Source organism: Sceloporus undulatus, chromosome 3, assembly GCF_019175285.1.
Source record: "Sceloporus undulatus isolate JIND9_A2432 ecotype Alabama chromosome 3, SceUnd_v1.1, whole genome shotgun sequence".
Classification (NCBI taxonomy): Eukaryota; Metazoa; Chordata; class Lepidosauria; order Squamata; family Phrynosomatidae; genus Sceloporus; species Sceloporus undulatus.
This window is the reverse complement of record NC_056524.1, coordinates 32772000-32793848: the sequence shown is the minus strand read 5'-3', so window position 1 is coordinate 32793848 and position 21849 is coordinate 32772000. Positions and strand designations below refer to the sequence as shown.

The 21849-nt window shown below is 41.1% G+C and overlaps 1 protein-coding gene across 1 annotated transcript in view; it reads right to left on the bottom strand.

Moving 5' to 3' along the window:
- Positions 1-503: 503 nt before the first annotated feature.
- The window catches only part of MTUS2 (microtubule associated scaffold protein 2), a 464127-nt gene continuing 442781 nt past the window's right edge, over positions 504-21849 (bottom strand). Inside the window, exons 9-12 of the mRNA XM_042460986.1 lie at positions 10987-11201; positions 8040-8145; positions 3085-3158; positions 504-933 (exon numbers count right to left, since the gene is read on the bottom strand). Coding sequence (XP_042316920.1) covers positions 805-933; positions 3085-3158; positions 8040-8145; positions 10987-11201 — 524 coding nt within the window. The 3' untranslated portion in view covers positions 504-804. The remainder of the gene's footprint in view (positions 934-3084; positions 3159-8039; positions 8146-10986; positions 11202-21849) is intronic.

The following is a 21849-nucleotide window of genomic DNA, read 5'->3' as shown; positions in this document are numbered from 1 at the left end:
GGCCATCTGTTCTGAGTGGTTTTGCTGTATATTCCTATATGGCAGAGGATTGGACTGGATGGCCCTTGTTGTCTCTTCCAACTCTATGATTCTAGGGCGGGATACACACCGCCATATAGTACGTATTGTATACGTACTAGGGTTAGGAAGGGGCGGTGCTTTCAGCATACACCGCCATATAGTACGTATACAATACGTACAAGATGGCAGCGCCCCTTCCACATGGGCGCCGCCATCTTTACGTACTGGACGCATAGCATCCAGACGTGTCGCGGCGCCTATGACGTCACGAATGCGCCTGCGGCGCCTCGCGACATCATAGAGGCGCCGCAGAAAGAAGCTCCGAAATGGAGCTTCTTTTTTGCTCTGCGCGGGAGTCGCGTGGTTTGGCTGCTGCGGCTCCCGCGCGGAGCAGATGGCGCCGGCGGGGGAGTGCCGCAAAGCGGCGGTTTGTATCCCGCCTATGATTCTATTCATCAATGCTTCAATGTACCCTCCTTTTTCACTGGGATTGAAAAAACAGTGTACATTCTCCATTGCACAATGAAACAATTAGAAGACACACGGACAGACGGACAATTGATTGCAAAATGCCAGTATTCAGCAGAAGGGTGGTGTATTGCAACCATTGCATAACTACATGAGTGTTGATTTATACTATGTAAGGATGATGTAGGACTTCATCCAAAGTCATCACAACAGAATTACCCCAAATTATGAATGTTTATGATCTTGCCTAACAAAATGAAAACCAGCCAGAAGCCGAAGGGGAGAAAAGATTTTGTTTTAACATGTTATATTAAATTACATATGCAGTACACATATCTTGGTTACCTCTAGTTGTTCTTCAGTGTTTTTCTTTAACGCCTCTTCAAATCGTTTTGCCTTATCCTTTAGAGATTGGCTCTGAAAAGTGAGGGTGTCTACCTGGTCCTGTAATTAATATTGAGCACAAACAGAAGTTGCTTGTGATGCTTTCAACTTGACATAAGATAGCTCTTTGGATCAATAGCTCCATTTGAGAGCTCAAACATGATGGTGAAATGTACAAAGAAGTAGGGGTCAGATCTATGTTGTTCAGACCCAGCCTTATTGTCATGGCCATTGAGGCAACTCTAGTGGCTATGTGACCAAACATCCCTTTTACTATCAAGTTGATATCCAAAGTCAACTAGCAGTGATGAAGGGTTGATCCATGGGATAGCTCCCCCTCCCCATGGGTTACACCATGGATCAACCACCCATCACTCCTAGTTGACCTTTGATATCAACTTGACTTTAAAAGGGATGTTTGGTCATGTAGCCACTGGAGGTGCCCCAATGCACAAATCCATTTCCTTTAGAGACACATCATAACAAGCAAGATTCTGAAGAGCAGGGCTGCCCATCATGGCCCTTGGAATGCTGGTAAAGGAGTCTGAGGGGGAATGACTATAAAAAGAGAGGATTACCTGGTTAATTGTCAGGTGGTTAGTTGGGAGCTCTTGGTGTGCATTTGGTATAAGAGGGGAAGGATGGTTGTAAAGTGCTGAGAGAAGAGTTCAGGACAAATTGTTTACACTGACATTAAAAGAAGTAGCATTCAGGGGTAGCTGTGCTGGCCATTTAACAAATACAAACAAAAATCCATTAGTGATACCTTTGTTGGCCAACCAAAATACACAATATGCTGGAATGGAGACATATTGGATTGCAAAAGAGGGGTCCCTGTTGAGATGCAAATGGACTTTTAAATTTCGTGGACTTTGAAAATCTCCCTCTTGCTGCATGGACAAAAGGAGGAGGAGCCTGCCTGCAAAAGATATCAACCCCATCAAAACATCTTTATGAGGTTTGACCACATAACAGCAATATTAAAATCTCTGCACTGGTGGCCAATTAGCTTCCGGGTGCAATACAAAGTATTGGTTATTACCTTTAAAGCCCTAAATGGCTTGGGACCGAGTTACTTGAGGGAACGCCTCTCCCTACACAATCCGCCCCGCACTCTCAGAATAACTGGGAAGAAATCACTAGACTACGCAAATACCAGGCTAGTGACCATTTCCCACAAAGCATTTTCTGCCATGGCCCCCATGTTGTGGAATGATTTGCTGGAAGAGATCCGTCTTATTACCACTTTAGATGCTTTCAAGAAAGCACTGAAAACGGATCTCTTCCGGCGAGCCTACCCACCAAACCTGCTGTAAAATATCTCACGTCTCTTAGTACAGTGCACCTGCGTTATACGCGGGCATGCTTTATGGGGACTTGAGCAAATGAATGGGGCTTGAGCATAGGTGGAATTCGCCTTATGTGGGGGGTGGGGGTGGGGGTCCGGAACAGACCCCCTGCATAAGGCACGGGCCCACTGTATTGTATGTTTTTATGGAGAGTCGACCAACTATATTGTATTGATAGTAATGTATATTTTTATGCTATGTATTTGATATGTTTTTATTGTTGAAATTTGCTGACTGATGTAATCCTGCCTCGATCCACAGGAGGGACGGGAAATAGAAATAATACTAATACTAATTATTATTATTATTATTATTATTATTATTAAGGACTGAAACAACATGCAGGCATCTGACTAACATCTCCAATTGTTTTTTTCCTCCTGTTAGATTTGTAACATCTTGCCTGAAGAAGAAGTCCACGGAGCTTCGAAACCTTGCAACAAGTATACCGTGCATTTCGGTTGGCCAATAAAGGTATCACTAAAACAAGTGATACCTGAAATAAGAACAGAACCATCTACATGGCTGATGTCTGAATCTGCTGGTATTCAATAAATGCAAACCAAACTTATTTATTTATTTGGTTATTTAGTTATTCTCCCCAGAGGGACCCAAGGTGGCTCACAGACAAAACATTTCAAGTCTCAGTAAAATACAGTAAAATTCAAAACTCAAATTAAAACATGTGTTTCTATCTAGTATTTAGTTAGGTCAAACACTAAAGCCAGGGAGTGGCTTAAAGATGGCAGGGCAGGATGAATGACAGGAGCCGCAGGGCAGGTGTCTATGTGAGCAACCCAGAGAAGGTATCTGTGACACAGACCATCATGATTTTTTCCCCATCTCAATAAAAAGTACTTACCTGCAGTGACAGACGCAACTTCTCAAAATTTTCTTCAAGTTCTTTTTTTTCCAGCTCATGAGCAGAATTCAATTCTAGACAAAGTTTAAAAAGAACAAAACTCAGTCTTGGCTTGGCATATGTTGAACTCCTTACCCATACTCCTCTAGGTGGCTGCCTCTATACAACCTTTCTTTTCCCACTACTCAGTCTGACTTTGCTAAAGCTGTTTCACAGCTATTCCTTTTAATAGCTTGAAAGTAACAGGCCTCCTTGGTGTCCCACTGGTATGGAAAGTATAAAATGGGAGGACATGGAAGAGGACCTTCTCTGCAGTGGCATCCCAGATGTGGAATGACCTCCCCTTGGAGACCTGATTGGTGTCCACACTAGTATCATTTCAGTGCTGAGTAAAAACTAGGCTTTTTATTAAAGCCTCTGAGACTAATCTGTTGTTGCTACAGTATGTACCTTCATGTTGTTTCTGAGTTATGGTGACACTAAGGTGAACCTATCATGGGGTTTTCTTGACAAGTTTCTTCAGAGGGGGTTTGTCATTGCCATCCTCTGAGGATGAGAGTGTGTGACATGTCCAAGATCACCCAGTGGATTTATATGGCTGACCTGAAAATCGAACCCTGGTTTCCAGAGTCCTAGTCCAATTCTCAAACCGCTACACTGTGCCAGCTCTCGGGGACTAATCTACTAGACCAAAAAACAAAATAAAACCAACACATACACCCCTCCAAATGAACACATTGTCAAGAGAGTTAGGACAGTAGCTCTAAGAACATAGCAGTCAGGTGAAAATCTGTGTAAATATTCCATGTGTCATGTATTCAAGTTTCAGAAGCACAAGTGGGGTTCTGTATGTGTTGCTTCTGTGCACTGGTGCACATTATACATTTGTTTGCATTGCACATCCAAGTGCAATGTACATTTCGTTCCCTAATGATGCCCTTCACTAAAGAGGCAGTGTTGCACAACTGTGCATAACTCCATAAGTGTAGAGTACAACTGCATCTACTCAATTTAGGGGTTTGGCCAATGTTTCTATCTGCATGTCTGTTGGCTACCACAACAACAACAAAAATGTCTGGATGGATATTCACCAAAATCTGAGGGTATATTTGGGATGGTCTGACTTAAAATACAGTCTACATTATATTGCATATAAGAAATCATGGGGGGGGGGGGGACTTGAGGATCACCATAATCCCCCCCCCCCCCCGATAAAGAATAGTATGTTTGGTGGCTGATGAAAAGAGACAGGCTTTATCAAGGGCAACTGATACTGTAGGGCAAAATGTGGAAGACTTGAGCACCCCAAGAGATAGGCATTCATCTTCCAGAGCTATTGAAATGGAATGACAATTAATTATGGCTATTTGTTCTCCCGTGAAAAACCAGCTAGTAATATAATAAAATACACACAATTATATCTGGAAAATTCATGTACAAATGGGAGTGGAAACATCACTTTTGCCATTCCCATTTATACATTCCATTTGTTTTCACATTCCTGCATAATAAGCATAGCTCTTAAAACTCTCTCTGCTGTGCAGCAATAACCCAAAATGTCCACCTTTGCAGCTAGTTTCTAATGGTCACTGGTAGCTTCCATATCTGGAGTGGTAACTCAGACCAGTGTTGTCATAATCATATCAATCAATAATGGGGCATTATTAGTCTCTAATATTTTCAGGATCACAAATTTAAAGTACTTTAACAATAAAAACGAGATTGGTTATGATGACCAGAAATCTACACTGGCATACACAAGGGTGGCAAGAAGAAAAAGACAATGGGCACAGCAGATGAAGGCAAGTAGGACAAAAGAGACATAGGTTGCTCAGAGCCTGATGATTTTGTCTGTTTTTCCTTACCAGCATTTTAAAAAGTGCAGCCATGAATGCAGTGCGCCAACAAGATTTCAGCCAAAACTTCAGCTATGGACACAATAATGAATGATGCACACTGGGTTTAGGAAAAATTCCTATGGTTTATTCAGCCCTCTGTGTTGCATGCTATGCAAGGCTGTTCCCCAATTATATTTTATTGGTATGAAATATTAGTTGATCCTGAATAAATTTGCAGTTTAATAATCCACTAGGTGTTAAACTGTGCATTTTAAAATTTTAAGAGCCAAATTGCTACAAAGTGACTGTATAAATAAAACCTATCTCCATATCAGCTCTTTTAGTGCCCAGTTTATCCACAAGAGGGGGATGAAGACTTGGAGAACATTTCCTGCAATAGTCTAACCAACATAGCCAGTGGCCATACTGGCTAGTGGATTTGAGGAGTTGCAGTACAAAAAGAAATTTCTGAATGATAGACTCTGTGTAATATTGACTGATTGATTTTAATAATGTATATCCAGATTTTTCTTAGGAAGGAGAACTCATAGCAACATAGAATAACTAAGTAATTAGCTGTTTTTATGTGATTCTGAACTGCTTCATTATTCTTCGCAATTCTAACAGTGTTTAAATCTATGATGTTAACATTCTTTTTTTTTGCATTTAATGTATCTTGATCTGTTGAATGGGATAATGAATCTTTTATGTACACATAAAAGAGCACGGCGCTGAAAGGTGGCCTAAACATACATTAAATAAATCAATACACAAATCAATGAATTCACAGGAAAATTAAATATAAAATAAGGTTGAATCCAGACTCAGTCAGACCTACATTAGATTAAATATCACTGATGATATTATACATTGGCTACTTAGGTTGCATCTGCACTGCAGAAATAATCCAGGTTGATACTCCTTTAACTGCCATAGTTCAGTGCTACAGAATTCTAGGATTTGCAGATTTGTGAGATATTTAAACTTCTCTGTCAGAGAGCACTGGTGCTACAAGAAATTACAAATCCCAGAATTCCATAATACTGAGCCATGGCAGTTAAAACAGTGTCAGATTGAATTATTTCTGCAACGTAGATGCAGCCTTAGTTCTGTATCCTAAGTATGTGTAACTAAGCAACATCTCCTGGTCTGACCTCCCTAGTCCACCTTAACACTTAGCTGCCACATCAGGCAAAGGAGGTCTGTTCTGCTGCTGATTGGGATTGAGAGAGGTTGAGGTTTTCAAGCCCTTCCACTACAGAGTGAGGCTATGACAAGGAATGGCGACAGAATCATGCTTCTGATTGTTGCAGACTCACTTGCTGGTGTAAGCCCTGATATCCTCATGATCAAGCTATTTTGACATCACATTGCTGGATGCTAGCATGGGCTGTAGAGGCTGTAATGACCTACAAAACACCAGACAAGGTAGTACAGTGGGCCCTTGGCTTACGCGGAGGATGCGTTCCAGACCCCCCCCCCGCGTAAGCCAAAAAACGCGTATGCTTGAGCCTCATTCACTTGAATGGGGCTTGTGCATGTAGTGGCGGCACAGGAGCGCAGCGGTGCATGCGTGCCATTGGTGCACGCCCCATTCATTTGAATGGGATGCACCGCCCTGCGTGCTTCCACACAGCTCTCCGCAGGTTTGAGCATATGCACTGTATTTTAAATATGGCACATAGACCCCAGGCATGTGGATGGCTGAAAACAAAGACTGAAGTGGGCTTGCTAAAGGATGCAGCCCCCGCTGCATGTTCTGCATATGTTACAAAAACCAAAAGTCAAAGATGAGTTCTTGCCAACAGATCAAACAAGACTGGATTCCCTTTTATCATCTGTTGTGTTCCTAAATACCCTTCCTCTATACCTATTTTGGGCTATTCCATGTCTTGTCAATGTGTTCTAAGGTCAGTGAAGCTACCATCAATCAAATTAGTCTTCTCCATCTTCTGGATATCAAAGCAATCCACCACTCTAGAAACCTTTTTTGGTCCTTCTGAAGGACTATCAAGTCTTTGTTTCCCATGAAATCATCTTAGCTTGGGGCTAGTTTTAAAGTATAAATATGACCAGGAAAACCTAGTTTCCATGCCACAGTCAACGAGCCTGCTATGCCCAGTGGCCATTGCCCTCAGACTCCTGGTCTGAGCTGCTCCTACTTTCCATGGATCATTCTTCAAAACAGGTAGATATTACCCCTCAATCCAATCCTCAATCCCATTTTCCTTTTCTGTTTTGGTTAGCTCTGTATGCTGGTTGTTAAGAGTGAGCCATTCTCGAATGTGTGTTCTTCATATACTTTTCAAGTAAAAGCTCTCTTAGTTTACCTACACCTGGAATTACCATCAGTGAGAATTGGTATAGTTGGTGCTTCTGTTCTTGATGTTACCTCCCTCTTGCAAGCCAAGCTAGACAATTTCTCAATGTATCAAAAATAGATTGCTACTAGTAGTGGAGGTTCTCCAAGTCTCGTACTTTTGTGGTTAACAGAAGGGAATTATCTTCTTACTTGTGCCTTGATTGTCAGCTGAACATACCTTCTTCACCCAATGTAGTTGCTGGATGTTAAGGTGGTGGTGGTGAGGACTGATGTAGTCTTAGTTTTACTAAAGAGCTAGTTACAGTTATGCAATTCTATCAAATACCAACCCTCTGTCTTAACTCCCATTGCTTTCAATAAATCTAGTGTAAGCATGACTGAGCTCTAACCAACAACAACCATCTATTACAATATTAAAATAACTGATTATTATTACAGAGTCGAGTCTGGACATAGCATGCTAGGTTTAGATAACAGCTTTTTGAAAAACCCAGGCTTTAGCTTTGTCCCTGAAAAGGTACAATGATGGGAACTCAAAGACATATTTGGGGAAAGCATTCCACTAAACCACCACTGAAAAGACCTTGTTTATCCAGTAGCATCATTTGGTACTGACACCTGGAAGAAGGCCTGCAATCGTGGATAAAAAGCGTGAGGGGCACATGTAGCAGAAAGTAGTTCTTGAGAATAAACTGTATCCTGTCTAGCCCACCACTGCTGATCCCAAAATATTCCCACAAGTTACCATCTCCATTTTCAGGACGGTCCCATTTTAGTCAGTGTTACAAAATTACCTTGAACTTTCCGTTCATATTCATCCTGGAGTACGGCAATAGCAACTGTATGGCTATTTTCCATCTCTAGCACTGCTACTTCCTGAGTTGCTGCAATATTATCCACCTATTCGCATAATAAAACAGCACAGTTAGACAAACTCAAACTGGTTTAGACAATTTAAAATTAAGATTAGACAAAATTCATTGGGAATGATGGTACTGATAACTGCAAGTCATAATGGTCACAACCACTGGTAACTATTGGCTTCCATTTCAGGGGGTTCAATGAATTTACTTTGGATTTTTATTCCAGACTTTAAAGAAAGTATACAAAATGATGAATTTGGAGAGCAAGGCAGCACTTGACCCATGTGATTCTACTTGAGAGTATGTATTTTTCCTGGAAGAAGATTAATAATCCATTATGAAGCCAAGCCCTCCCTCCAGTCCATCTGCCTTGGTCCAGGCCTTGGAGGTAGAGAGGAACTACTGGACCTCTTACCCTTTCCCTCCACCACTCCCTTCTCCTTCTGTGTCATGTCTTTTTAGATTGTAAGCCCGAGGGCAGGGAACCGTCTAATTAAAAAGACTGTATGTACAGCGCTGTGTAAATTTACAGCACTTCATAAATAAAGGTTAATAATAATAATAATATTTTCCTTCTCCAAAGTTAGATTTTCAATGTACTATAATTAGAGCTTTTTTATTGGAGAGATCTCATGAGATGGTAAGATGGATAGAGCAGCAGAGATGCCTCCAGCTATTCCTACCAAAAGGGCTGAATTTACACCATTGTAACTCACTAACAAGATGACAGTCACAGCCTCCAGGGGGCTTTCATGCTTTTACATTAAAATATGCCAACATGTTACCCTCTTCTGCTCCTCTATCTTTTGTGAGTTATGGTTAGTTAAAACAGTCTTTTGCCTGATGTAGCCCTGATTTATATACACAATTCCTGACATTAAATATTGAACTCATGAACTCATGGGACAGCCCATGACATAATGTGTGGTTATTTATTGTGTTACATTCTCAAACATTTCTATGCTACCCTTCTCTTTCTATTAGCAGGCAGAGATCTTTTTATCTGGGCAGGCCTTTGGGCTTTTAATTCATGTTGCAGAATGGTCTTTTAATGGGATGGGATGTGCTTTTATCTTTTTATAATATTTTAAATGAATTTTAAACAGTTTTAATGTGCTTTTAATAGAATTGGGTTTTTTTTTACACTTTTGTATTACTAAGATTTTTTTTTTAGCTGTACTGTGTTTGAATTTGTTGTAAGCCACCTTGGGCCCCATGCCAGGACAAAGGCAGGATATAAATTCTCTAAAATATGGCCAAGAATCTGCATGGGACAATAGCTATGATGGTGTAGCTATGCTCTATCTACTGATCTGAAGCCTAAAACCCACCTTAATAGCCAAGCAACCATATCAAGTGAAGGAATTCTCTGGGACTGGCAAGTGGGGCGCTGAAAGATGATGTGTCCAGTAACCTTCCTGTGTAGTCCTGAAGCAACTCCTCATCATAGTGCAGCTCACTGGTAGAAGGGGTTTGAACACTTCATCCTTCAGCATCCTGTTCACCAGCACTGTAGAACTCCTTCGCTTGGTATCTTTGCTGTCTGGCTTTTAAGGTGAGTTTTAGGGGAATTTGTGATTGTGGCAATGGTGCCACAATTGTAAATGTAAGTATGAAACAGTTAAGAGGTCACAAGTCTATCTTATGACATCATAACTGCCTGACAAGATGCCAGACTATATAAATAAATAAGCCATCACCAACCTATCCCAAGCAATCAGACAGATAAAAGAGCAGAAAGGAGGAGTTGAAAACAAGCCATGATGTTCAGCTTAATGGTTTTAGAACTCCATAGCCAGTCAGTTTACACATAAAAGTCCTTTCCTTGGTGCTCAAATGAAACCACAATTGGCACCATCAGAGTTAGGACATGTTTGTGTTTCACTTGCATTTTTACTATTTTAATGTTTAATGTTTTTAACTTTATTAATTGTTTAAATGTTATACTTACATGTTTGAAGTGTTTTTGTATTGTTTTTAATTTGTATTGATTTAAATTTGCTGTTACCCACCTTGAGTTCCTATATCGGGATAAAAGCAGGAAAATAAATAAATGTGTTTTGAGAGTGTCTGTGTATTGTGTACTTTCAAGTTGTTTCTGACTTATGGTGACTCTAAAGCTAACCTATCCTGAGGCTTTCTGGACAAGATTTTTTCAGAGACTTTCATGTGACTTGCCCAAGGTCACCCAGTGGGTTTTATGGCTGAGTGGGGAACTGAACCCTGATCTCCAGAACCATAGTTCAATACTCAAACCAGAATGTACACTGATGCAAAAACTTTGGTATATTTGTGTCTGCCTGTTAATTTCATTCTCCAAAGGCTTTGTACCAAATCCTATGTCACTAAAGAAAGGAAAAATTCTTTGCCAGCACTTCACATATGCAGTGTATGGGTGCAGCAATGGTGAGAGGAGAGTGACTCAAAGGGAAACTAATAATTAAGACTGACATAATGTACTTGGCTTTGCACTATGCATGGCTCTAAACTGCTGACCAGGTTTTCCACCTAGTAGACAAAGGAGTTTATCACACGGGAGGAATTTCTCTTAATTTCGAATGAAAAGAAAGTGGGGCCAAAACGCATTCACGAGAATTCGCTAGTTCAGTGAATTTACATAAATTCAAATTGCATTCGAACTGACTCCCCATTGCCCAAAAATAGCTTGCCATTGCCCGAAATTGTGTGTGGTAGTCTATCACGCAATAACGTGAAACCCCATGATTTCATTCAGACTGACTTCCCATTGCTCGAAATTGCGTGTGGTAGGTTATCACACAATAACGTTAAACCCCATGATTGTATTCGGAATGCCTTTGGATTCAATTTCCAATTTCCCTTGTCTGATAGACTCCAAAGTGAGCATCCCATGACTGACCTGTTCTTGATGCTGAGTCCTGATCTTGGTAAGCTGCATCCGGTGATCTTCTTGCAAGCGCTCTATTTCGGCACTATATTGCAACTGCAGCCGTTCTTCAAGTGCTTGCAGTTCTCCTTGTTGTTCCCAGCCGAGCTTCCTCAGCTTATTCTCAAACTTCTTTTCCAGCTCCTCTTTCTCTTTTTGTAATTTCTCATATTTTGCTGCATTGAGGGCTGCAAGAGAGAAGAACAACTTATTAAGGATCCAGAGAGAAGCCAGGAGGACTAAGCAGATTTCCTTTACCTCCACTCCAGTGCCTCCAGTAAGGAGGAGGTAAGCAGGGTTGTCTAACATCTTATCCCAAGCTAGGAAAAGTTACTTTTGGGGACTGAAGCTCCCACAATCCCCAGGGTGCATAGCTGGTGGATACCCTTCAGGCTGAGTAACATTATCCTCTCAAGATAGTTTGCTGCCTTAGGTAAAGGACAATATGGCATGCTGTCCCATTTTATGTACAAACACCAAGTGGATTGGCAGATAAATAGGCCTTCACTATTACTGAATGGACAGCATCCTCCATCACACCAGAAGGGAGGAGACTAGTTTAGAGGTGCACAGAGAAGACACTCATTATGTATTGCTCTGATTCCAATATTTTTTCGCTACTTCCTAGTGTTAGCCATTTGAAACACCTACCTCACTCTACGTAATGGAAAGGCTGGCCTGGCTAATGGAAAGGCTGGCTCATCAGCCATGTATGGTGGCCATTCTTAATTCCCATCGATTAACTCACTTCATTAGTTTACTAGTTCTCAAGTGATGTAGGAGACCACACCTAGAAGACGTTCTTTCCACTAGCAGAGATCTGGATAGAGCTTGGAAAAGTTTTTTTTCTATTTCAACTCCCAGAATCCCTCCCCCAGCTAAAATAACCAATGGCCTTACTGACTAGGGAATTCCAGGAATTAAGACTTAAATTGAAAGAATACAATTTCTAAGCTATGGAGCGTGTCCAAAGGAGGGAGACTAAAATGGTGAAGGGTCTGGAAACCATGCCCTTTGAGCAATGACTTAGGGAGCTGGGGATGTTTAGCCTGGAGAAGAGAAGGTTAAGAGGTGATATGGTAACCCTGTTTAAATATTTTAAGGGGTGTCACACTGAGGAGGGAGGAAGCTTGTTTTCTGCTCCAGCAGAGACTGAGACACAAGCAATGGATGCACGCTACAGGAAAAGAGATTCCAGCTCAACATTAGGAGGAAGTTCCTGAGAGTAAGGGCTGTTCAACAGTGGAACACAAACCCTCAGAGTGTGGTGGAGTCTCCCTCCTTGGAGGTCTTTAAGCAGAGGCTGGATGGTCATCTGTTGGGCATGCATTTATTGAGAGTTCCTGCATGGCAGCGGGGTTGGAGTGGATGGCCCTTGTGGTCTCTTCCAACTCTATGATTCTAATGAGAAAGCTCGTTGAAAGAAATTGCATGACTTTCTTTCTTGTTTTTTTTTTAAAGGATGGTTTCCATAACCTCACAGAATCACAGAGTTTAAAGACCTCAAAGGAAGGAGAAACCCAGATACTAGATTCTGCAACCAAAGCTATTTATTCGGTTTGAGTTTATATATAAATTCATCTTGAGAATGTTAGTGGAATGAAGCTGGTCAAAATCAGGTAGAAAATGAAAGTGTCTCCTTCTGCTTAATAGGAAATTATGACTGAAATCAACAGGAAATTTAAAGCTAGAAAAAGTACAGTAGGAGGAAACATGTGTTTCCATTGAACTTGCAATGTGCCCATTCCTCTGTATCTTTTAAAATGATGGTGAAAGAAAAGGAATTGATGGAATATTACAAAGTGTGGTGATGGTGGATACTGTTATAATGCAGGCACAATCTTGCAGAAGGAACATTTTTCATTACTCCGCCATGGGAACTACAAGAGAGAGATATGGTGATCCTAAGTAAAGGGGCAGGCTGTTGTGTGTCTTTGGACAAGCTTAACATTTTGCATAGTGGAGGGTGGAGAATGCAGTATTCTGAGGCTCAAGAGTTGTGATGGCAGGCCTGGAATCTGACCATGAGAGACCATGAACCTGACTTGGATTGTGAATGAGGAAAGGCCAACTGCCTCAAGAAGCAGATACTGGGAGCCTTTGACAAGGTCTGTCATGATATTCTTGCAGACAAGCTGGTAAAATGTGGGCTAGACAATGTGACTGTTAGGTGGATTTGTAATTGCTTGACCTGCTGAACCCAAAGGGTGCTTAACAATGGCTCTTCTTCATCCTGGAGAGAAATGACTAGGGGGGTGCCACAGGGTTCTGTCCTGGGCCCAGTGCTATTCAGCATCTTTATCAGTGACTTGGATGAAAGAATAGAGGGCATGCTTATCAAATTTGCAGATGACACCAAATTAGGAGCAACGAATAGCCCAGAAGACAGGATCAAAAGTCAAGATGACCTTAATAAGTCAGCCAAAGCTAACAAAATGAATTTCAACACAGTGAAATGTAAGGAACTGCATTTAGGGCAGAAAAATGAAATGCATAGATATAGGATGGGGGACACCTGGCTTAAGGAGATGACGTGTGAAAGGAATCTAGGAGTCCAAGTAGACCACAAGTTGAACATGAGTCAACAGTGTGATGCAACAGCTAAAAAGGAAAATGCGATTTTAGGCTGCATCAATAGAAGTATAGTGTCTAGATCAAGGGAATGAACAGTGCCACTCTATTCTGCTTTGGCCAGGCCTCACCTGGAATACTGAGTCCAGTTCTGGGCACCACAATTCAAAAAGGATGTTGACAAGCTGGAGCATGTCCAGAGGTTGATCAAAATGGTGAAGGGTCTGGAAACCATGCCCTATGAAGAAAGACTTAGGGAGCTGGGTATGTTTAGCTTGGAGAAGAGACAGCTAAGAGGTGATATGATAGCCCTGTTTTAAGTATTTGAAGGGGTGTCACATTGAGGATGGAGTTAGCTTGCTTCCTGAAGCTCCAGAGAGTAGGACCTGTGGCAATAAATTCAATTAGAGGAAAAGAGATTCCACCTCAACGTTAGGAGAAATTTCTTGACAGTCAGAGCTGTTCGACAGTGGAACACATTCCCTCAGAGTGTGGTGTGGTCTCCTTCTTTGGAGGTCTTTAAACAGAGGATGGATGGCCATCTGTCATGGATACTTTGACTGTGAGTTCCTGCATGGCTGGGGTTGGACTGGATGGCCCCTGTGGTCTCTTTCAGTTCTATGATTCTATGACTCTAATAATAAACATATTGTTTCTGTGTGGATCTTTCTGTAGTAAAAAAAAGTCCACTCACACATAAGTAGGTTGTATTAGGAGGCTCAGGGGTTAGCAGAAGTAGCAAAATAGAATGAAATTAAAATATTTTTAATTTAAAATCCTTTAGCAATTCCCCCCCAGCCCCCAGCCCCCACCCCCCAACCAATGAAAATCAAGCATGTTCAATAGCCACAGAATTCAGATTCAGATTCACTATTGAGAGGAAAAGCATGGAAAATTAGGCAAGAAAATAGAGTAGCATGTGCTGGAAGATGGCATGCCTAGGAAACAGGAGCCACAAACCTCTATTTTTTAAATGTTACATTGATGGGGGGGGACGCCTTAAACTATAGTTATAAAGAAATGGTATGCCTACCACTGCTCCCCGAGGTGAAGACTACCACACTGCACTGTTAGAAACTGACCAGAATGGCACTGAATTTCATTTAACACTGATTACAGAACAAGATCATCTATCCCATTTGAGAGCTGCCGCTCAAAGTAAGGGCCTCATAGCCTGTCCTCACAACAGGAGGAAAATTACTTGTACGCTCAACATACCCTTCTCAACTGTACCTAAAGTACTGCTCCACACTGCGCAGGGATGATTCTATTGCTTACAGATCTGAACTAGCATGTCTCTGTTACACTGAATCGCTCAATCCAGGAAGACGGTTTTTCTCACAAGAAAAAAAAACAATCTTCACACACAGCATCTATGCACACTAAAAATGCATAGCCGAAACTTTGTAGCCTTTTGCAGACAACTGCTATCCGTAGTGTGACTGCTATAGTCAGGGATGGAGAGAAGAAAATACTCTTTAAAACATTCTCAGGTATTTATGAGCAGCATAGATCTTCTATTTTAACCCCCCCCCCCACAATTTTACTGATGGACAAGCATGCTTCTTTGACCTCATGAATACAGGGAAAGTCCAGTAGTGCCATCCAGCATTAAGGGTAGGAAGCAAAGGTCTAGTTTTAAACAACAACACAAAATGCAAAATAAGACAGCAGCTTTTTCAGCTCCTGTCATTTAGAATTTGTGTTCATGATTTCCCAAGAGCTGGCTCAATTTTTTTTCCACATTAAGGCCACTGGATTCAAAGGAAGTAACCTGCTTGCCATCTGCAGTTTGGCATCTGCCACACTCAAAACGGTTCTACACATAGAATTAAATATGCAAACAACCCCCTTGATTATGATACAATCTAGCAGCCTGTATTACGGAGCAAGGTGCTACATACCATCAAACATAAGATACAGCAGCACTTTACTTTGCAATTTACACATTAGTTAGCTGCTAGAGCAAGTGCAGGTTGTTATAAGACAGCACTACTCAGAGCCTAATGAAGCAGAGGAGATTAATACTCCAGCCCAAACAAATCTATGACTCCTAAAGCTCATATGGAAACTTCGACAGCTACAGGAAACCCCACCAGTGTCTGCATCAAGTAAGAAAACACAATCAGCATCCTTTTAAAGGAAGACCAAGAGATACATTCATTTCCTCAGTTAATGGCTTGCTGGCTGGGTATGACTTCCATAAGGATGACATTTTATTGGACTGACAGAGACCTGGGTTAAATCGCAGGCACTTGTCACCACAATGTTTTCCACAGCACAGAGCTGATGTGATTTCCCTTTATTTCTGACCTACTGGCAAAGGCCAATCAAAACACATTTCTCCTTATATGGAGGAAAAACTAAATGTCACAAGTGGTAAGTCTCTTCTGTTTCCCTTGGATGGAACGGTGCAATGGTCAAACCCAAGCAGCCCAAGTGTTTTCTGCATTTCCTGACCTTTATCTCAGAGGAGCACATACTTCGGAGATACCAGTAACCATACATTGCTTACTATGAGCTGAAGCAAAGTCTTCAGTTTAACTCATTCGTCTAGCATTCCTTAGGTTGCATGCTGTTCAGTAGTTATGACATTTGAGCTGACTTAAGATCTCATAGCTGCTATAGATATTAATGATCTAATGTAATCCCAACCTACCTTTCAGCCTGGCAATGACCCAGCCAAAGGGTATGGAGGCACAGACTGGGTGTGGGAATCTACACCTACATGACTCTCCTAGATCAGAATAGAGCTTTCTCACTAAGTCTTTCCCTAAGTCGGTTAACACTGACTGCCAAATCTACAGCAACAATAAGGAATAATGTTTGACATAGTGCATGAAACAGGATTTCCTTTTAATCTCCTATTTCATATCAGATGTAATTACTTAAACTAGGCAGGTGAATGTTTGGATCCTACCCTGCAATAATGAGTCACAGTAAAAGGAATATAAATCTTTGCTTACTTAGGCCTGTTACGACTGCCAAAATAAAGCTGCTTTGGGTCTCTTGGAGGCATGCTGTTAAATGATGGCAGCATCCAAGAATCCAGAAGCTGCTCCAAGCTGCACTCCAGTGCTTAGAACAGAGTGTGGCTTTGGCGGACCCGACTCTTAGGACCCATGCATCATTTAAAGAGCATACCTCCAAGAGACCCGAAACAGCTTTATAGTTGGCAGTCTGTACAGGCCTTAATTCTGGATGTGAAATGGATATGTCATTGTTTTCCCTGACTGGATAAGATGAAAATATTTCACACTAGGACTTCTTTCATAAAAAAATCCTTTTATGCAAAAAATCTTTTTGGCACAAAAACAATCCTTGTTATAAAATACATTGGTTTTGGTGTGAGCCCAGTCATTTCTGAAAAGTATGTCCCACTATGTTACTCATCGTTCTTATTAAGCAGAAGAAAATGTGCAGCTGAAATCCTGTTGATGACATGTGCACATTGGATTCTATTGTTTTTTGTATAGTATTGTGGATGGGAATCAGTACCTCCTTTGTGTAACAATCCATCCTTGTTACAAACTACCTGCTACCACCACACTCTTCCCATCACCATTCATTCGCTGGTAAAGGTGGGCAGCCAGGTAGCATCCATCTATTTTCTGTGAACAGAGACACAAATATTACACAATCCTCCTGGCTTTTCCTGAGGACTCCTGAGAGGTTTTAGAGGATGCTATCAACACATGAAAAACCTGACAGATCTGCCTGTTGTTCCATAGCCAAGAAAATTTGCAGTTACTTTTTCCTGAGTTACCTTCTGAGTTACATGCAAGTGATTTACATTTTCAAAAGTAACTTAGGGAGTGGGACCATATCTCCATCCCAACACCTTCAAACACGTTTGTGGGGACACGAGAGAGGTCTTCTTGGTGGCTGCCCCTAGACTCTGGAACTTCCTCCCGGAGATAAAAACGGCTCCCTCCTTGATGGCTTTCCGCCCAGGTTGAAACCTATCTGTTCAACAGGCTTTTAAGGATTACTTAAGGACAGCTGGAATGTTGGACTAGTTTAAATCATTCTTTTTAATGTACTCATTTATTATTTATTTTAAAATGTTTTTAATTGTACATTTTGTTTGTTTGTTTTTTTTTAATGCTGTGAAGCCGCTCTGATCCCAGTCCTGGGAAGAGTGGATAAAAATAAATAAATAAATAAATAAAATTTATCTGTTTGGTATAAAAAGGAACATACTGTATTCTATAATTTTTTGTGGGTTTTTGGGGCTAGGTGGCCATGTTTCCAGAAGAGTTTTTTCCTGACGTTTTGCCATCATCTGTGGCTGTCACTTCAGAGAATGTTAACCTGGAAGAGAATGTGTGTGTGTGTGGTGTGTGTGTGCGCGTGCACACCACCAACACACACATATACCTATGTGACTCTGGGTTGAGGAGGAGTGATCCCATGTTAATCTGAGTATGTTTCTGTTGCCTGATGAAATGTCGGAATAAACTCTTCTAGAACATGGCCACAGACCCGAAAGACACAAAAACTATGGATGCCTGCCATGAAAGCCTTTGACTTCACATAATGTTTCTAGTTTTTTAAAGGACAATTTAAATTATTTTTAGGGGATATAGACAGGATTGCCTCCCTTCCCCAGATTTTGTGCCTTTTTATTTTTAAAAATCCATGGGTTTTGAATGAACTACATGCAGCTTGCTGGAAATGGATAGGGGGGAATGTAGAGAAGAGATGATGCAGATCAGTGGGGAAAAATCTCACAGCTTGCTAGATACCCTCTATTAGCCAGGCACTTTCCTGATGTGTTGTTGCTGTTAACTGAGTCGATCTTGATCCATGGCAACACTGTGAATGAAACACTCCAAGATTCCCTGTCCTCCCACTACTCTGCCTAGTTCCTGTAACATAGCTGTGACCTCCCTAATAGAGTCCACCATCTAGCATGTAACTACCTCTCTTTCTACTTCCCTCCACCTTTCTTAGAAATTATGTTTTTTCCAATGTATTGGTGCCTTCTCATGAGTATCCGGAGTACACAGGCTATATTTTTGTCATTTTGGGCTTCCAGTGAGATTTCGGGCTTGATCTGCCCAAGGTGCGTGGCATGCAAACCCCCCATCCTCAGCAGCAATCAGATTGTGCAATTTAGATGCATCTGGAAAGTCCAGGTGGGGAACTAATAAAGAGCACTTTCTAAAGAAGCCAGCAGCCAATGTTGGTCATGCAAGAGGTCCACTCAGTATTTTTATGCATTCCTCTGTTAACCCTGCTCTTTTAAAAAAATTAAGGCTTCATAACAATAACACTAGTCATTAAAATGTCACCCCATCCAATGCAAATGTAAACAAATTAAACTTTGAAGCTACCAAGGTGTAATGAAATATTAAGTTTTTCTAATGTTCAATTCAGCTCGGGACAAGTTCTCCCCACAAAAAATAAAATAAGTGAAGAAGTGGCAACTGCTTTAGTTGTTTCAGTCAGTATTTCTTTGCTGAACCAACTCAGGCTGTTCACAGCATGATCCTCAGAGGCCTGCCCATCCCTGTAAATTTATCAAGCAGAAGGCAGTGGGGACAGGCAATGGCACTCCCTGGGGACAGTTCAACACTAGGTTGCTTAGAAGTGATGAGCAAAGTGACTACATCAGCTGCTGAATGGAATTTGCCTGGTGCATAGGCCATTTTTACTTCAATCAGGAAACCAAGGTGGTGAATCAAAGATCTCCTTTATCAAAAGAAATGCACTTTTGGCTCACATTGTAACACCAGAACCCCAATCCCATGTTTTGTACTCTAAGCAGTTTCCAGAAAGTTTGTGAAGCTCCTCATACATTGTGCATGTGCTGAGGATAATCCCACCAAGCTATGCATTTCAGAGTGATATTTTGGTTATTTCTCAGGTCAGGCATAAGACGGGCCATCTACATTTTTCTTCGAGTGAGCAACTTATTCTTTTGAAGACCCGAACTGTTTTTTGTTCCAGTGAAGAGGATGTAACTTTTACTTCGCTGCAGCTTAGCGATTCTGGTTGAATTCCCTTTTAGCCTGACAAATATTAGTCAAAAACTATAGCACCCCATGCAAAAGCCAAATTAAAGCCATGTTAGATTCACCTTGCTGCCATCTTGTTGTCTGAACCAAACGTACAACACATTTTGAGTATGAAGAACAGAAGCGCAGCATCGGTAGCTGTTTTACATCAGGACATGGAATATATTTCTTATGAAAAACAAGGAGAAATGATGTTGTCAGCCATGGTGGGTTCCACAGTTTGCCCAATCATGATAGATCACCAGGCACAACTTGACTGTGGACATGTGAGAAATGCTGACTAATTATGCATGTACGTAAAAACATCGTGTGAATGTTGTGTCTCATCAACCTAAAGGTGCCTGAGTTTCATACTTGGCTTCTATGAGAGGACAGAATACAATTCAAAATACAGTGATATAGATTTCAGACCACCATCTGTTGAATAGTAAAGATAATGCATGATTAGTTTCCACTGTGCATGGTTATGAACCTGTCTCGGTAACAACGAAGAGGTAAAATTATTGTTTCCTCCCCGACAGGCCATATAAACCTGTCACGAGCCTTAAGATGATGCTTTCTTAGATCTATGCATAATGTCTGATGTCATAGAACAAGAAATAATAACCTTTTAAACCAACATCTGTAAGCCAAAAAGGACATTTGAACACAGCTTATTTAGTGCCCTACTACCAACTTCATCTTTGATGTTTGCAAGCTCCGCTGAGAGCTCCTTTTCTTTCACAAGGGCGCTTTCATTCTGTTCAAAAAGAAAACAGGCGGTCACTTGGTTTTATGCTTGTTAGCACTTGCATGGTGTGCTTGCTAAATCCAATTAATAGCTGTTTGGCTCTATCCTCATAGTCACCAAAGTCAACCCAAAAAGCATGATATGCCCAACCATGATTTCTGAATAGTAAAACATTAGGTTCACCAGTTGCTTCTTCTGGAGTGAACTCAGTCACATTCACCAGGGCTATAATAACATATTTTTGTGGATTTTTCAGGCTATGTGCCATTCTAGAAGAGTTTATCTGATGTTTTCAACCAGTATCTGTGGCTGGCATGGAAGAGATTGGTGTTGTGTGTGTGTGTGTGTGTGTGTGTGTACACACACATACTGTCTGATCCTAGGTACGGAGGAGTGATTTCCATGTTAATCGTGTGTATTGTTCTATTGTTGAATGGAGGGAGGATATGCAAAGAGGATTACTGTTTAATTAGTGACATTGTCTGCTGGGAAACCCCTGACCCTGGTGGTTTTCATTTGCATTTTGTTAGGTTGATTTAGTGTTTTTTCAGGACTAGTTGCCAACCTTTGCTAACATTAAGGTTTCTTCTTTCTTGTTGAAATTGTTTTGTGTTTGTGGATTTCAATGGCTTCCTCTGCATTCTGACCTGATAGTTGTTGGCGTGGTCCAGAATTTCAGTGTTTTCAAATAGCATTATATGTCCAGGATGGTTTTTGTAACACGTTCTAGAACTTTTGAAGAGTTTGAGCCTTCTTCCTCAATGCATACATGCATCTGAGGAAGGAGGTTCAAGTGTATGAAAATTCAGGCTACCAACGTCTTTCTTTAAGTTAGTCTCAAAGATGCTACAGGATCCCTTTGAATACTGATTTCCCAGATTATCATGGTTATGCCTTGAATTCTACCACCTTGAGATAATTAGACTTAAAGAAAGAATTAAAAAGAGTATCTGACACAGTGGTTCTCATGGCTCTGTTGGAAGTTGAATTTGAATCTCTCAGATCTATGCTCAAAACACTGACCACAACTGCAGAGGTAGCAACTTCAAATACCCAATATTTCTCCTAAACATAATAAAATAGATAAATAGGAGAAGCACGATTGCCAGCACTGCACATACAGAATGCACCTGCCAGACTGACTACGATTAGATTTAGGAATCTAGAATCAATTCATGGTATTATTTTGTCAGTTTCTGTGTGGAGGTGTATGGATGGGAGGTGAGAAGTCAATTACTTCTCGAACTTCAAATGAGCACATACACAAGATGACCTAAAACGTATTAATTCTGACAACACGGAAACATCCGTTAGATCATAAAAAGATTTGAGAGGAAGATATTTCACAAGGGATGTATGATCATCAGAGATGCTGAAGTGAAACCCACTGGAGTGTGATTTAGCATAATAGATATCAGAGCAGTAGCACAAAAGGGCTACTTTTGTGTGTGTGTGGTGTCTCACCATGTGAAGGATGAGATTATGAACTACATAATGCTGGGCAGGATACCA